At 41.5% G+C, this 18,868-nt stretch overlaps 1 protein-coding gene across 2 annotated transcripts in view; it reads right to left on the bottom strand.

Moving 5' to 3' along the window:
• TMEFF2 (transmembrane protein with EGF like and two follistatin like domains 2) overlaps positions 1–18,868 on the bottom strand; it is a 909,969-nt gene that overhangs the window by 113,708 nt on the left and 777,393 nt on the right. For both annotated transcript variants that reach the window (XM_040357082.1, XM_040357081.1), the window contains exon 8: positions 3,409–3,526. In XM_040357082.1, coding sequence (XP_040213016.1) covers positions 3,409–3,526 — 118 coding nt within the window. The remainder of the gene's footprint in view (positions 1–3,408; positions 3,527–18,868) is intronic.

Below are 18,868 nucleotides of genomic sequence, written 5' to 3' on the forward strand. Positions count from 1 at the left end.
TGCGCGGTATACGCCAGAGCGCGTTATACCGCGATAAATACGGTATTCTATTTTACATACATGTACATGTATGGTTAATCTACGATCCTTTATGGATCAGATAATAATATTAATTTTCTAATTGTTCTGACAATTTTCTAATTGTTCTGATACTTATATTTATTTTTATATTTATATCTTTATATTTATATATTTTTACTTTTATTTTTATTATTATTATTATTTTTATTTTCATTTTGATTTTTATTATTTCTATTTTTCTATTTATCATTTATTATTATTATTATTATTATTTTTTCTTAGCATATATGTGTGCTATTTTACCCACTTAGGGATGTTCACATGCTTATGTAAAAATTCCTGATTGTATTCCTCTCAGTCCCTCATTTGTGTTCCTTTTCTTTTTCCATCCAAAATACTTGTTTAGACATGCTTGTTCTATTGATATGATATGTTGCTGTTCGTTTTTTAAGAAAAGTTTTTTAAAAAATTTTCGTTTTTAAAGTAGTTCTTTTTTAAAATGGTCCTTTTTTCAAAATGGTCCTGTTAATAATTGTAATAATAATCTTTTGTTTTAATTCCCCATTCCATTTATAGTGTGTATTTTTCCCAGTCATTTCCTACATAATTCCTTTCTTTTCACTGTGTGCATTTGCCCATTGGCGCCGCTGACCAATCACGGCACTTTCCTGTTTACCTATTACGTCCGCTCCTATTGGACACCATGGATCTGATGAACCCGTGGAGGCTGAGAAACGCGTCATCCCATTGGCTGTCCGAAGTCCCCACGTCACTTCCGGTTGTACGGCGATACGTTGCGTTCCACGCTGGAACGCACGCCGCTTCTGATACAGCATCCACGGCTCCTGTACTCTCTGGGGTCCCCCAAAGGCTCCTGAACACCTTGGACCTTCATTTCCATCACCCAGGGGACCAGGATATGAGACCAGCCTGTTGTAACTGTTGATGACACGTTGTGACACCGGACCAGCCGTTTTCTTCCATTACATGCCTGTGTTATCACTGGTTTTGTGAGTAGCCATTCTTATTGTGTAAAAATTACTTGAATTAAATACCCACTTACTGCACTTAGGTTGGCGCATTTTCTCTTTTTGTTTATACATATCCACTCCTTCATGGCTTTCACTGCCATCAGGGGGGCATCTACCCACTCATTCCAGGCACACACTGGCAGCATGGGGGAGGCATCATCTACTCCTCCCAGGGGTCATGCTAGCAGCATGGGGGGGGAGGCTGTTCACTGCATCTCCAGGGGTCACGCTGGCAGCATGGGAGAGGGCTGTCCACCCACATCTGCAGGGGTCATGCTGGCAGCATGGGAGAGGGCTGTCCACCCACATCTCCAGGGGTCACGCTGGCAGCATGGGAGAGGGCTGTCCACCCACATCTCCAGGGATCACGCTGGCAGCAAGGGAGAGGGCTGTCCACCCACATCTCCAGGGGTCACGCTGGCAGCATGTGGGGCTCTCCACCATTTCTCCCGGGTCACGCTGGCAGCAGGGGAGACGTTTCAGTCTCTGCATTTTCTGTCATAGCGTTTCCGCCCCGCAGTTCTGTCATGGCGATCTGCCCCAGGGTTTACTGTCATAGCGTTTCTGTCCCGGGGGTTTTCTGTCATAGCGTTTCTGTCCATGGGTTTATGTCATAGCGTTTCTGTCCTGGGGTTTCTGTCATAGCGTTTCTGACCCGGGGTTTCTGTCATAGCGTTTCTGTCCCGGGGTTTCTGTCATAGCGTTTCTGTCCCAGGGTTTCTGTCATAGCGTTTCTGTCCCGGGGTTTCTGTCATAGCGTTTCTGTCCCAGCATTTCTGTCATGGCGTTTCTGCCCCTCAGTTTCTGTCATGATGTTTCTGGCCCAGCATTTCTGTCGTGGCGTTTCTGCCCCTCAGTTTCTGTCATGACGTTTCTGGCCCAGCATTTCTGTTGTGGCATTTCTGGCCCAGCATTTCGGTCAATGCGTTCTGTCATAGCGTTTCTGCCCCTGGGTTTCTGTCACACCATTCTACTCCAGTATTTCTCGGCGTTCAGTCTCGGCATCAGAAGGGGTTGTGGTTATGTCATAGCGTTTCTGCCCCAGGTTTTTTTTTCTGTTATCCGGCTCTCATACCCCTTCCCTCCTATCAGTTTGTGCATTTTTGGCAGCTCTCCCTCTCACGTCCCCTTACCAGGTATGGACAGTTAGGCCAGGGGTTGTGGGGGTTTTACAGGGCTACTTGTTTTGCGTCCTGTTGGATGGTGTTCAACCTTTGCATTGTTTTACAGGGCTCCTCAGGTCAGCCCTTGTTCATTCCCCCACATATCCTCTCGCCACAGCAGTTGTTCCCATGTCTGTGCTTCTGGAAGTAGGCTCAATCTATCAGTCACGGGACAGTCGTTTGGTTTCTGGGCAGTTTCGCAGTGCCAACGGATGGGGTTCCTTCTAATCATCAATTCTCAGGACGCTGGTTTCTGCTGTCGTAACAAATGCTTACTGGAGCCGTTCTTTTAGACCGTCCGGGCGTGCGTTACTCTACCAGACAGATTGTACATGCCCTTCTACTTTCTTATAACACCTACTTCCGGGTCTTTTTGCCCACTTATAGGCATACTGACCAGCGAGGCTAAGGCACACCTCAGGCCTTGGTAGTTAGGGTGTCGCATTCCTCAGTGAAGACTCTGACTACAAGTGTGAGGGCTGGCCCCAGGCTTGCCTGGATTTGTAGGAGGAGTCTGAGGGCTATTTATCCCTCCTCCCCTCTCATCTCCTGCATCGGTGGGGTTTCTGGGTGCCCACCCACCCGTTCCCCCTTTTTTCATATTATCATTTTCTTCATTAATTTCTTCACAATCACTTTAAGGGTATGCCCACTTATAGGCATAATGACCAGCGAGGCTAAGGCACACATCAGGCCTTGGTAGTTAGGGTGTCGCATTCCTCAGTGAAGACTCTGACTACAAATATGCTGATAATGTAGATATTTAATATATTATGACATCAGGCACATTACAAGAGTCTGTCAATGTAGACTTCTATGCATGTTACAGGAGAATCACATGGTAGAGACTGCTGCTGTGTTTAAATTCACTATCAGAGACGGTCTGCATATTGTCATGGACTTAAAGGTTGCTTCCACATTACAGACGAATGATAAAGATTTCTTCAAAGTTAGAGAAGCTTGTTATAGACTATAGTGACTGCAGGCATGTCGTACGTTGTTCAATACAAACACCCCTGCCCATAATTTAAGAATTCATTATTCAAAATTTTATAAAGAAAAATTTACAGTTTTTTGTTTTACTTTAATTGTGGAGACAACTTTTTAGTAATGAGAATAGATTTTTCAATAGAGTTTTATTGTATTGTCAAGTTGATTCATTTATTAGGAAATCAGTGCTTAGAAAGTCATACCTGCAGTATGGTTCCAACATGTTAGTAGAATGTTCACATTTGCCGTGTTTACAATAGCCGTCATAGGCATCAGAACAGGAAATATGCACTCCTCTTTCTTCTAATTTGTTTGCATTTTCTGAAAGCAGACAGTAATATGAGAAAGGGGTTTAATAGAGATCATGCATTCATAACAGCTTATTGAGTTTCATTTGTTCCAATTCTGTATGGAAGCAAGGGATCCTTGTATCCATAGAGACCCAGTGACTTCTATGTTCTAGTAAAACACTGATAGACTATAGTATTATAATTTACTAAATGTCTGGCTATGCTCATGTTAAATAGTCAGTTTAAAGGGAAACAAAAACATCCAAATAATAAAAATTCCTAAATTGATCACAATGCAACTGGTCTGGAGCCTTCCTGAAATCAGTAGATCTTTAAGACTTTATTTTACACCGAAAGCTATGCAGGAAGACAGATCTGTGTGTTTCCCCAGTCACACAGTCCCCATACAGTTAGTAAACACACCCAGGGAACACATTTAACCACTTGATTGCCTGTAATGTTAACCCACTCCCTGCCAGTGTCATTAGTACAATAACAGTGCATATTTGTAGCACTGATACTGTAATAATCTCACTGATTTCCAAAAAAGTGTTAAAAATGTCAGTTAGGTGTTCGATCTGTCCGCCGCAATGTGACAGTCCCGCTAAAAATCACAGATCCCCACCATTACTAGTAAAAATGCCATAAACCTATTCCATATTTTGTAGACACCATGGCCCGGATTCACGTAGCACTTACACTGGCGTATCTTGAGATACGTCGCGTAAGTGTCAATGTGCGCCATCGTATCTATGCTCCTGACTTTGAAAGCAAGATACGCCTGTAAATAGGCTTCATCTGACCAACGTAAGTTTCCTACGTCGTCATATCGTGGGCGCATATTTACGCTGGCAGCAAGGGGAGCTCCCATTGATTTATGATTCGAATATGCAAATGAGTGAGATACGCTGATTCACGAACGTACTTGTGCCCGGCGCATTAATATACGCGGTTTACGTAAGTCGTACGTCCGGTGTAAAGTTAAGCCTCATAAAGCAGGTGCAAGTCATGTTAAGGTATGGACCAGGGAACAGCCTTCGTATTTTATGTCGTTTACGTAGTAGTACATGAATAGGGCTGGGCGTAGGTTACGTTCATGTCGTAGGCAGTGATTCGACGTATCTTAGGGAGTATTTCCGACGTGATTCTGAGCATGCGCACTGGGATGCTTCCACGGGATGGCGCATGCGCCGTTCGTTCGGCCCATCATTTGCATGGGGTAACGCTTAATTTAAATGGATCACGCCCACTTCCACCTACTTTGAATTAGGCCGGCTTACGCCGAAGAATTTACGTTACGCTGGCGCAACGTTGGGAGCAAGTGCTTTGTGAATACTCTGCTTGCCTCTCTGTGTTACGTCGGCGTAGCGCATATGAGATGCGCTACGCCAGCAGAAATATGCGCCGATGTATCTGAATCCGGCCCTATAACTTTTGTACAAACCAATCAATATACGCTTAGTGTGATTTTTTTTACCAAAAATATAAAATAGATAGAATAGAAGAATATATATTGACCTAAACTGAGGAAGAAATTAGTTTTCTAAATTGTTTGGGGATATTTATTATAGCCAGAGTTAAAAAAAAAAAAAAAATCTAAATTGTTACTCTTTTATTGTTTGTTTGTTTGTTTTTTGTTTATAGCACAAAAAAATAAAACCCACAAATGTGATTAAATACCACCAAAAGAAAGCAAAATTTGTGGTGAAAAAAGGGACATACATTATGTTTGGGGGCCAGCATAGCATGACCGCACAATTGTCAGTTAAAGAGATGCAGTGCCGTATTGCAAAAAAATGGCCTGGTCATTAAGGGGGTAAATCCTTCCAGTCCTTAAGTGGTTAATGAATTTTAAAAAAATTTCACTCCTATAGAATTTATTTATACTTTTATACCTATTTATGTTAACTTGGTTGATTCTCTTTGGTCTGTTAAAGCAGAGTTCCACCCATTTAAAAGTCAGCAGCCACAAAAAGTGTAGCTGCTGACTTTTAATAATCAAACACTCACCTGTCCCACGATCCAGTGATGCGGGCGCACGAAGCCTCGCTCCTCTCTCGGGCGCCAGAATTCCAACTGTGGGCACCCGGCTGTGGCTTCACAGCCGGGCACGCACTGCACATGCGCAAGCAGCGCTGCACACTGTGAATGGCCGGGCAATCTTCTACAGAACACCTTCCAACTATCTTATACTGAAGGGGAGAGGGTGAAGGATTCTCCAGTCCTGACATATTTCCTGTCCTAAGGTGATGATGCTGCTTCTCTATAGATGCATCACTGCGAGTGAGCCTTGTTTTTCTAGGACTGAAAGTGTCTTACTGGGAGGAACATCTTGTAAAACAGGGGGGGAAAAGACTAAAAAAAGAAAACAAATACACTTTAACCACTTCCATACCAGGCACTTACGCACCTTCCCGCCCAAGGCAATTTTCAGCTTTCAGCACTGTTGCACTTTGAATGGCAATTGCGCGGTCATGCTACACTGTACCCAAACAAAATTGGCGTCCTTTTTTCCCCACAAATAGAGCTTTCTTTTGGTGGTATTTGATCACCTCTGCGATTTTTTTTTTTGCGCAACAACTAAAAAAAGACTGAAAATGTTGAAAAAAAATTTTTTTTTTTTTTTTTCTGTTAATTTTTTTGTAAATAAGTAAGTTTTCTCTTTCAATTATGGGCACTGATATGGCGGCACTGATGGGCACCGATGAGATGGCACTGATGGACATCGATGAGGTAGTACTGATGGGCACAGATGAGGTGGCACTGATTGGCGGCGCTGGTATGCGGCACTGATGGGCACTCATAGGTGGCACTGATGGGCACACATAGGTGGCACTGATGGGCACACATAGGCGGCACTGATGGGCACTCATGGGCGGCACTGGGCACTCATGGGTGGCACAGATGGGCACTCATGGGCGGCACTTATGGGTGGCACTGATGGATACTTATGGGTGGCACAGATGGGCACTGATAGGTGGGCACTGGGCATGGATGGGCACTGTGGGGTGGCACTGATGGACACTGTGGGGTGGCACTGATGGACACTGGGGTGGCACTGATGGACACTGTGGGGCAGCACTGATTCTCATGTTGCCAGTCAGTGCCCATTTGTGGGCACTGATTGGCATCTTTTTTTTTTGTTTAATGCTTTTTTTTTTTTTTTAGACTTTTTTTTTTCCAGCCTTTTATTTTTTGTTTTGCCCACCCTGGTGGTCCAGGGTGGGCTTCCCTGGTGGTCCAGTGTGGCGATCCGAGGGGGGCTGCACTGATAAACAATCAGCCGATCGGCTCTCCTTTACTCGCGTCTATCAGACGCGAGTGAGGAAGAGCCATCAATGGCTCTTCCTGTTTACATCGTGAGCAGCCGTGATTGGACACGGCTGATCACTTGGTAAAGAGTCTCCGCCGGAGGCTCTTTACCGAGATCGGAGATGCAGGCTGACACCCCGCATCACTGATCGCCGCGATTTACGGGCCAGATTCACGTACAATTGCGCCGGGGACACGTAAGCCATTTAAGTTACACCACCGTAAGTTTTCAGGTTTAGTGCTCGATCCACAAAACACTTACCTGGAAACTTGCGGCGGTGTATCGTAAATGCGTCCGGCGCAAGGCGGGCCAAATAGAATGGGGCGAGTACCATTTAAATTAGGGGCGCTCCCGCGCCGGACGTACTGCGCATGCTCCCGTCGCAAATTTCCCGATGTGCTTTGCGCGAAATTACGACGCGCCAACGTTTTGTGAATCACGACGTAAAAAAAGATTTACGCCGGGAAAAATAAAAGATTTGAAAAAAATTCAAAAGCGATGCGGGAAAGACAGGCATACTTTAACATGGTGGAGTACTTTTACACCATGTTAAAGGTGCCCTATCTTTGCGACGGAAATCTAACACTCGCGACAACGTAACGACGGGAAAAATCTTTGTGGATCGCCGTAACTCCTAATTTGCATACCCGACGCTGGTTTACGATGCGAACTCCCCCCAGCGGCGGCCGCGGTACTGCATCCTAAGATCCAACAGTGTAAGTCCATTACACCTGTCGGATCTTCTGCCTATCTATGCGTAACTGATTCTATGAATCAGTCGCATAGTTAGAAACAGAGATATGACGGCGTATCATCTCTTTTGTGAATCTGGCCCACTGTGTACATTAACACTAAATTAGTAGCTTCTTATTCCATATACTTTTTTTTTGCTTAAAGTGAGGTTCCACCCTCCAATTTTTTTTTTTTTTACCAAAAATCCTAAAAAAAAAAATAGTACAGTATATATTTTTTTGTACTTACCAGCGGTTGCTATGTCTAAGGCCCTGTACATACGACCGGTTCATCCGATGAGAATAGTCCGACGGACCGTTTTCATCGGTCCACCGCTGAAGTGGCCTGATGGTCTGATGTGAGTACACACCATCAGTTCAAAAACCGATCGGGTCAGAACCCGGTGACGTAAAACACACGACGTGCTGAAAAAAACTAAGTTCAATGCTTCCAAGCATGCGTCAACTTGATTCTGAGCATGCGTGGGTTTTGAACCAATGCTTTTGTGTACTAACCATCGGTTTGGCCCGATCTGTCAGCGGTGCATCGGTTCGATTTTAAAGCAAGTTTAAAAATTTTGGTCCGAAGGACAAAAGACCGATGGGCCGTACACACGGTCGGTTTGGACCGATGAAACTGAACCTCGGTCCATTCTCATCGGTTTTGACCGGTCGTGTGTACGCGGCCTAAGTCTGTAATCTGCCTCTTCATTGTCCGCAGCAGGTCTTCTTCCTCCGTCCTACTTCTGGTGAATGGGGCGCGGTGCCTTCTGGGAACTGTGTGTATCCCAGAGAGCAGCCAGCCCATTCAAAAAGCGTTGCACGGCTCGCGCATGCGCAGTAGGAAACGAGCAGTGAAGCCGCACGGCTACGGAGGATGCTGGCGCCGGGAGCTGCCACTATCAAGGGATCGGCCTTGGGGGGGCTGACATTGCGGGCGAGTAGGACAGGTAAGTGTCCTTATTAAAAGTCAGCAGCTACAGTGTTTTGCGGGTGGAATCCCTCTTTAAGGAACTAATAGGATTATATTTTGTACTGCTATAAACTTTTTCTAGTTTTATCTTTGTTTCTATTCTCTTCATTAATATTACAGACACCTTTCAAATTAATTATTAAGAATATTATGGAATATTTATTTGTAGGGCACGTGGTATATTGTCCGCCTTTTAGCTCAAGTGGTGTCATGTCCTACATAACTTCATAACCTGTCAGAAATATTCCTCAGTGACCTCAAATTCTTTGCCTGCCAAGGTAGAAAAACATGCTAATGGAAACTGCCAGATGATATCTCCCTCTTGATAGCAGTAGTACTTTGCTCCAAGGCACATGAATATAAAACAGAAAAACAGAAATGCTAGGTATATTTATACACTGTAACCAATCAGGAAAAGTCATATCTGATTGTGCTACAGGAATCTTATCAACTCTGAATAACATAAGACATAACTTTATACATTATATGCTGTGTATTATGACTGTCTAATCTCAATGACAAACAGTTTTATGTCACATCTGGCCCTTACTATGCTCAGACAATATTCACCTTACAAAGCTGAGTTGTCAAAATACTGTGGGGTTTATTTACTAAAACTGTACAGTGCAAACTGTTGCAGCTCTGGATAGAAACCAATCAACTTATCAACTTACAGTTTTTTTGGCCAAAGCATTTGTTACTCCAACATATCATATTCATGATATGTGCCTGCTGTACAATGTACTTGTATGAGAAATAGAAAAGGGGGCACAATAGGAGCCCACTTAAGTGGGATTGTGGCCACCACATACTTAGGAAATGGATGAAGGGTTAAAATGTATAGCTTGTATTATGCTGAGTATGTATGGGCTTATGTGGAAATTTGTGGTACTGTTGCTTTAAATGAGGGATCAGCAGCCAGCCAATGGGACTCAGCAGAAGGAACTGGAAGCCGGGAAGGCTTTAAAAGGATTGGCTGGGCTGGAAATCCCCCTCTTTCTCCTCAACAAGCACCGGTGGAAGAACGTCCCGCCCTCCCTCCCCAGTCGCGTGCAATTTTATGCGGTCGGTGTCACCCTGGATGTCCAGGGGGGACGTGTTATTTCATAATTTAATGAGGTAATGCTGCTTGAGTTCTAAAAACTAAGCAGTTACACAGTTGGTTGGTTTCATTAAAGTTGATGTTTGATGTTGAATAATAAAAGTTTATACGGATAATTTATTTCTTGTGTTAAAACCAATAAAAAATGGCGCGACCATTATTTGCCAAACTTGGGTCAGTATATTTACAGGCATACCCCACTTTTAAGGACACAATAGGGTTTATTTATTAAAGCTGAAAAGTGCAAAATCAGGCTCACTTCTGCATAGAAACCAATGAGCTTCCAGGTTTTATTACCAGACTTAATTGAACAAGCTGGGGTTAGAAGCTCATTGGTTTCTATGCAGAAGTGAGCCTGATTTTGCACTTTTCAGCTTTAGTAAATAATCCCCATTGTGTACTTAAAAGTGGGGTATTCCTGTATTTAATTTTACTTATTGTACCTGGAGTAAGGTTGTTGGTGGGTATATGTGTGGCCTACAGTCCCAGTATTCTGTTCTCTCTGTATTACTTTCTTTGTGTGAAATCCCTGGTGTTCATGTCAGTCCCTCTACTTCACTATTAAAAACTGACCACACTAAACACCATGGTCAGTTCTCTAGCTGAGCTTGGAACTCAGCCTGTTCTCCTCCAATGTTGAGACCTGCCCCGACACACCCAGCCCCCCGCACAGCGATTCACTGAGAAGCTTAGTGTGCGGCAGCTTCTCCTCTTCCCAGCTCTTATGCAGCTGAGAACAGAGGGAAGGTTATCACTTATAAAAAAGTGAAAAAAGTCATTTATAATGTGCTTTTTTAAATCTATACATGCTATACATACATGTTTTGTCCTTTCATTTCTATTTCAAACTTAAAGTTGTTTACAACCACTTTAATTGAAGAAGCTGAAGTTAGAAGCTGATTTTGCACCCCTATGGGATCTTAAAATTCTGTATTTTGTGTTAGGCAAAAAAATGACTACAAATACAAAATGGTGCGCTGTTCCACCGCCCGGATCACTTTCAGAAGAAGCGGGAGAGGTTCCCCCCTCCTGTCACTTTCTGGTGGTTTTCAGGCTCACCTTGCTGATATCGGTTGCGACTACTGGTCACAGAGATGAGCGGAAGAAAGATTGCCTCCACTTGTCTCTGTAGCCTAGGAGGACCAGAGAGATGTCATAACATCATGTTTGGTTCAGGTCCATTATAAACAAGGCCTTTTTTTTTGTTTTAAAGAATTAGATCAATGTTTTTCATCTAATGTTCTACATTCTAGAGGAGAGATGTGGGGTCTTGCCACTGCTCACTTTTATCACAAGGAATGTTTACATTCCTTGTGATAGGAATAAAAGTGATACCGTTTTTTTGTTTTTTTTAAAGGGACAATGTAAGAATAAAATACAAATGTATAAAATAAATAGCCCCCCTGTGCTTATGCGTAGTGGTGAATATATACCCACATATGTAAACAGTGTTCAAACCACACATGTGAGGTATCTCTGCAAAAATCAGAGTGAAAGCAATCATTTAAGCACTAGATCTCCTCTGTAACTCTAGACTGGTAAGCTGTAGAACATTTTAAAGCATTGCCTATGGAGTATTTACTCAGTGTAACATCATCTTTCATATTTTACAAATACACTGTGTTATATATTGAATTTTGTTCATTTTTAAATCAATAAAGTGTATATTTTCCCCCCAAAAAAGCATTCGAAAAATCGCTGCAGAAATACAGTGTGACATAAAAAATTGTAAAGGCCACTATTTTATTTTCTAGGGCCTCTGCTAAATATATATATATATATATATATATATATATATATATATATATATATATATATATATATATATATATATATATATATATATATATATATATACATATATATATATATATATATATATATATATATATATATACAGTACAGACCAAAAGTTTGGACACACCTTCTCATTCAAAGTTTTCTTTATTTTCATGACTATGAAAATTGTAGATTCACACTGAAGGCATCAAAACTATGAATTAACACATGTGGAATTATACATAACAAAAAAGTGTGAAACAACTGAAAACAGATTTTATATTCTAGGTTCTTCAAAGTAGCCACCTTTTGCAGCAGACACATCTCTAGAACTGTTAAGAGGAGACTGTGTGAATCAGGTCTTCGTGGTAGAATATCTGCTAGGAAACCACTGCTAAAGAAAGGCAACAAGCAGAAGAGACTTGTTTGGGCTAAAGAACACAAGGAATGGACATTAGACCAGTGGAAATCTGTGCTTTGGTCTGATGAGTCCAAACTTAAGATCTTTGGTTCCAACCCCAGTGTCTTTGTGCGACGCAGAAAAGGTGAACGGATGGACTCTACATGCCTGGTTCCCACCGTGAAGCATGGAGGAGGAGGTGTGATGGTGTGGGGGTGCTTTGCTGGTGACACTGTTGGGGATTTATTCAAAATTGAAGGCATACTGAACCAGCATGGCTACCACAGCATCTTGCAGCGGCATGCTATTCCATCCAGTTTGCGTTTAGTTGGACCATCATTTATTTTTCAACAGGACAATGACCCCAAACACACCTCCAGGCTGTGTGAGGGCTATTTGACCAAGAAGGAGAGTGATGGGGTGCTGCGCCAGGTGACTACCTCTTGAAGCTCATCAAGAGAATGCCAAGAGTGTGCCAAGCAGTAATCAAAGCAAAAGGTGGCTACTTTGAAGAACCTAGAATATGAAATATATTTTCAGTAGTTTCACACTTTTTTGTTATGTATAATTCCACATGTGTTAATTCATAGTTTTGATGCCTTCAGTGTGAAAACTACAATTTTCATAGTCATGGAAATAAAGAAAACTCTGAATGAGAAGGTGTGTCCAAATTTTTGGTCTGTACTGTATATATATAATGCTTGGAAGTTCTAGGTAATCTTCTAGCAAAAAAACACTGATTATTACGTATAAGAGAGAAGTGTCAGAATTGGCCTGGTAAGCAGGTGGTTAAACCCATAAATCCATATGGTCCAAGATATAACAGGAAGAGTGAACGTTTGCAAAGACACCCTGTTTCTAACTACATAACTATGCAATTAAGAAATTTTGGTTGTGACAAGGATGGATATTAAAGTGACAGGTTAAATATTTCCCTAATCTGCTCAAAGCATAGCCTAAGGCTACACAAAGACAAACGACATAAAAGAGGCATTTCTGTGTTGAAAAATGCCTAACAACATTTTTACTATTAAATATCATCACTGATCTGCAGTGAGTACAATTTGTGTGCACTTTCAGCCAGACACGCAATGGGCATTATTTATTAAAGCTGGAGAGTGCAAAATCAGGTCCACTTCTGCATAAAAAGCTTGAAAGAAAGGGGGGTGAATGGCAAATGTATGCTTGTGCCACATCCAGTATATATAAGAAAAGAAAAAGGGGGTTCCCCTGGGTGGACTTTTAAGGCACTAATAGTATTCCAAAATATAGAGGATATTGAGAGTAAAAAAATATAGTTTTATTCACAATTGTACATATTTATCAAAAAAATGAAATATTGAATTAAAATATACAGTCAACCTCACAGCTTGACAACCCAGCAAGAGCACTCTTTGCTGGGTTGTCAAGCTGTGAGGTTGATCCTGTCAATATTACAGTGTACTGTTAGACAGCGGACATTATTAGGTTTGTTGCGGATCTCATATAATCAGGGACCTCCATCCCAGTCCCAGTATATCTCTTCTGGCTGATCCACCGGCTTCTCGAACTTTGGAATAATTTCTCCCTAACGGGATGAACACCTTTTCCTTGTAAATGTTCATCTCAAACGTCCATTAATTGTATATACTGATACCCATTTCTTCTTTGATTGGCAACCTCATTGATTGAACCCAGCGTGCCGTTTATATTTTCAATTATTTTTTAAAAACCGTATGCAATGAAATATTCATCATCCTTTATAATACATGAACTAATTGTCCTTCTCTACACACCCCTGAAGAAGGTTACCCCAAAACGCGGTGACAATCATTGGAACTGTATATTTTAATTCAATATTTCATTTTATTGATAAATATGTACAATTGTGAATAAAAAGTTATTTTTTTACTCTCAATATCCTGTATATTTTGGAATACTATTAGTGCCTTAAAAGTCCACCCAGGGGAACCCCCTTTTTCTTTTCTGTTCAATTAAGCTTTGGCGATAAAGCATGGACGCTGAATGGCTTCTATGTAGAAGTGAGCCTGATTTTGCACTCTCCAGCTTTAGTAAATAAACGCCAATGTCTGTTTTTTTGCTTTCCATTTTAGGACAAACAAAGGGGTTGGTTTACTAAAGCTGGAGAGTGCAAAATCTGGTGCAGCTGTGCATTGAAACCAATCAGCTTCCAGGTTTTATTGTTAAAGCATAATTGAACAAGCTGAATTTAAAAGGTGATTGGCTAGAATGTACAGCTGCACCAGATTTCACACTCTCCAATTTTAGTAAATCAACCCCAAAGACCCCAAAGAGTAGTACACAATACGCATGTGCTTTTTTTGTACTCAGAAGCATCATTTTGATATTATCTGGTACTTGATGATCTTTCCAGTAGAATGAGAAGTCTGGCAAGTCTTCTTATGTCTATAGCCGGACCAACATTGGTACAGTGTTCTGGTTGTATTACCAACTGGCAACAGTAGTCTACCTACTCTGGTATCAGCTTGTGTAACTTCAAAGCAAACCTAGTGAATGACTAAACAATGAAATTATATAAAATCATGTGTGAAGCATGAATGTGAATCTGTATTCTATATATATATATATATATATATATATATATATAAAACCCAATTTTTACATGTCTGTTTCCCAGTGGAAGATTTTCTTCCACTTCCTCTTTAGTAAAATGTTGTTCCAAGAGCAGGAAGTGGGAACAATGGGCCAGATTCACAATGGAGATACGACGGAGTATCTCAGATACGACGGAGTATCTCTCAGAGTATCTATGCGACTGATTCATAGAATCAGTTACGCATAGATATCCCTAAGATCCGACAGGTGTAATTGTTTTACACTGTCGGATCTTAGGATGCAATACCGCGGCCGCCGCTGGGGGGAGTTTGCGTCGTAAACAAGCGTCGGGTATGCAAATTAGGAGTTACGGCGTTCGCTACGTCACCGCTAGTCTAGTTTCCCGTCGCAAAGTTAGTCGTCGTTTTTGGTGCCTTAAATTTACACAGCAATCGTATTGCTGTATAAAGTATGGCCGTCGTTCCTGCGTCGAATTTTAAAAATTAACGTCGTTTGCGTAAGCCGTCTGGGAATACGGAATTACGGTACGCGCATCGCTGTTCGAAAAAATGACGTCACTGCGCGCAAAGCACGGCGGGAATTCCGAAACGGAGCATGCGCAGTAGGTGCGGCGCGGGAGCGCGCCTAATTTAAATGGCACACGCCCATTTAAATTTTCATCGCAAGTGCTTTGTGAATCAGGCACTTGCGATGAAAACTTGCGGCGGTGTAACGTATCTACGATACGTTACGCCGCCGCTATTCTACGTGAATCTGGCCCAATATCCCTAACAGAGACCTACTGTAGATAGCAGTAAAATATAAGTTCAAACCCTTCCCAACTCTAACCAAAGCAAAACAATCAAATTTGGGGTTATAGATAGAATTTAACAGCTCCCACTTCACATTGCCCAAATCACAATATTGTTAATGGACAGTGCATTCTCTAGGGTACAGAAATTGTAAGTGCTAGAACTGAATTGGTTATAAAGAAAGGTAATGCAGAATTATCTAATATTGCAAAAAGATGCAGTCGGTCTATTATTGCAAATACAGCCTTTTCTCTAAAACAAATCTTTGTCTTCTAAAAAAAAAATAAAAAAAATGTTATGGTATCAATGAAGATCATTTGCTTCTATAACTTTCTAAAGGGAAGGAAATCTGACATGTATACAGATGAGTTGTTTTGACATTGCGCTTACTACATACTATTAGGGTCAATGACTGTATAACGTACTGATGTGTGTGGATCTGCATGATTTCCATTGAATTTCACTCATACTGTCAGAAAGAGGTCAGTAACAACAGTCAATTTGTTTTGTTTCAGCAAAGGTTATCTTATAAAGCATATTTGCTGCCATAGTGCATCTGAATATTGTGGCTCATCATAGTATTCTTCTGAAGTATCATTTAAGAAATGTTTAACAAAACAAGGTACTCATTTATCCAAATACACAGTCGTTTCTTGTAAACTGCACACTTTGACATCCAGAAATCCATGAAACAAGTTGAGAAGAGAGGCAAAATGCTTAATGCAAAAACAGATTTAAATTTATAAAATTATATTTCCTTGAAACTTAATGTATAATCATTCCTTTAATATTTCATAGTATGCCAGGAACTTTTACATTACAATATGTGCTACCTTTGAGGTTCTGCAAAGCATAGCAATTTTTTTTTACCATAAAATAATATTCTTAAAAGTCTCATTTAGAAAAAAAAATAGGAAAACTACTGTGTGTACATGTGCACAAAAATGTGTTGTTTAGACACATTAGGACCTCCTAATATAAAAAAATGTCTTGCCTGACTGTACTGATGACACTTTGGCTCTAATACTTACCTAATCACAACACTTGAAGAAGTCGTCTATTTACAACAATTTGGAGTAAACCACCATGTCTGCCGTACATGTGAAAGATCATAAACTCATTAATGAGGGTTTGCATTATAGTCAGAAATGCTAATATACTGTATATAAGTATATTGGTCAGTTACTATAAGGCTGATTTACTAAAAGATTTGAGTATGTTCACACAGTGTGTGCAAATTCACTTCAATTATTGAATTGTGTGAAAAGAAAACCCTGTTTGCTGCATCTGCATGTGATTGGATAACTACAAACTATATTGATAAATAATAGCATATTATGTTTACCGTCTAAAAAGAAAAAAAGTATTAGTTTATTTCCTCTTAAAATACCAGACAGGGAAACCCCAGTGGCTGAAGGGTGAATTCTTTAGGGGCACAGACCAAAGAAGAAGATACACATTTGAACATTTATTGAAAACAGAAAAGCTCATAAAATCAGTGGGCCAGATTCACAAAAGAGATACGACGGCGTATCTCCTGATACGCCGTCATATCTCTGTTTTAGGGGCTTCCTAACTATGCGACTGATTCATAGAATCAGTTATGCATAGTTTGCCCTAGGATCCGACAGGTGTAATTGAATTACACTGTCGGATCTTAGGATGCAATACCTCGGCCGCCGCTGGGGGGAGTTTGCGTCGTAAACCAGCGTCGGGTATGCAAATTAGTACTTACGGCGATCCACGGCGGTTTTTCGCATTCGTTACGTCGCTGCTAGTCTAGTTTCCCGTCGCAAAGTTAGTCGTCATTTTAGCTGCCCTAACTTTACACAGCCCCTTTTTAAAGTATGGCCGTCATTCCTGCGTCGAATTTCCCCAAAAATGTTTCTTGCGTAAGACGTCCGGGAATACGAAAGTACGCTACGCACGTCGCCGTTCGAAAAAATTACGTCACTTCGCGCAAAGCACGGCAGGAAATTCAAAAGTGAGCATGCGCAGTAGGTCCGGCGTGGGAGCGCGCCTAATTTAAATGGCACACACCCGCCGGCGTAGGTTTTCATTGCAAGTGCTTTGTGAATCAGGCACTTGCGATGAAAACTTGCGGCGGTGTAACGTATCTACGATACGTTACGCCACCGCACTTCTACGTGAATCTGGCCCAGTATATCTAGATTAAACAATGCATGAACAATAGTGTGAAATGTTTAAGCTACACATAATGTGCTGTTAATCTCCAAACATTTCATAAAAATATGCCCACAGATGGAAGAGTTTACTAGGGAAAACGGTCTAGCTTCCAAAATTCAAATTTATATAATTACATAGTTGGTGAGGTTGAAAAAAGACACATCAGTGCATAAAGTTCAACCCGTGTGTGTGTTTTTATATCAGTATTACATTGTATACCCCTGTATGTTAAGGTCACTCAGGTGCCTTTTTGAAATTATCTATGCTCCCTGCTGAAACCACTGCCTGAGAAGAGAATTCTTCATCCTTCCCGCTCTTACAGTAATGAAATCATCTATGCAGTGTAAGGTTAAACCGCTTCTCTTCTAGTTTTTGTGACTTTTAAAATTCCCTTTCACTGAAGAGTTTTATCCCTATTGTGGGGTCACTAGTATGGTATTTGAACAATAAAATCACATCCCCTCTCAAGCATCTCTTCTCCAGAGAGAATAAGTTCAGTGCTTGCAGTCTTTCCCCGTAGCTAAGATCCTCCAATCCCTTAATTAGCTTTGTTGCCCTTCTATGGACTCTCTTCCGTTTCAGCAAATCCTTAGTGAGGACTGGTGCCCAGAACTGGACGGCATACTCCAGGTGCAGCCGGACCAGAGTCTTGTAGAGTGGGAAAATTATCATTTAAATCTGGAATTAATCCCCTTTTTAATGCATGCTAACATTCTGTTGGCTTTGCTTGCATGTAATTGCTGAGCCTGTCATCTACAAGACATGGGCGCCGTCAATAAATCTGTTTAGTTTCGTTCCGTTCCATTTCGTATTAGGCGATAATTCGTATTTCATAATTTGTTTCCGAAATTCAATTTGGATTCGTACAAAATCTGAATTTTTGTTAGATTCGTAACATTTTTGTAAAAATTACAAACATGCGTTATGATGAATTTAAAAAGAAAACCCAGGAAGTCAGCAGTGCTGCTGACTTTCTGGGTTTGCTTTTTAAATTCATCATAACGCATGTTTGTAATTGTTACGAAAAGTTAACGAACCTAACGAAAAGTTGTATTCAATCTAAATTGAATTTCGGAAACGAATTACGAAATACAAACTAACGGGCTACAAACAAACCCAGCAGGAACTCAGCACAGAACAGGGATGGTGGGAGCCCCTCATAATGAGCACAGCAGGGGAACAATCCCAGGAGGAAGTCAGCACAGCGCAGGGATGGTGGGAGCCACTCATAGTTAGCACAGCACCGGGATGGTGGGAGCCACTCATAATGAGCACAGCAGGGGCACAGCCCAGGAGGAAGTCAGCACAGCACATCAATGGTGGGAGCCCCTCATAATTAGCACAGTGCAGGGATGGTGGGAGCCCCTTATAATGAGCACAGCACAGGGATGGTGGGAGCCTCTCATAATTAGCACAGCACAGGGATGGTGGGAGCCTCTCATAATGAGCACAGTAGGGGTAAAGCCCCAGGAGGAAGTCAGCACCTCACAGGGATGGTGGGAGCCCCTTTATAATGAGCA

The sequence above is a fragment of the Rana temporaria genome, chromosome 6 (assembly GCF_905171775.1).
Source record: "Rana temporaria chromosome 6, aRanTem1.1, whole genome shotgun sequence".
Lineage (NCBI taxonomy): Eukaryota > Metazoa > Chordata > Amphibia > Anura > Ranidae > Rana > Rana temporaria.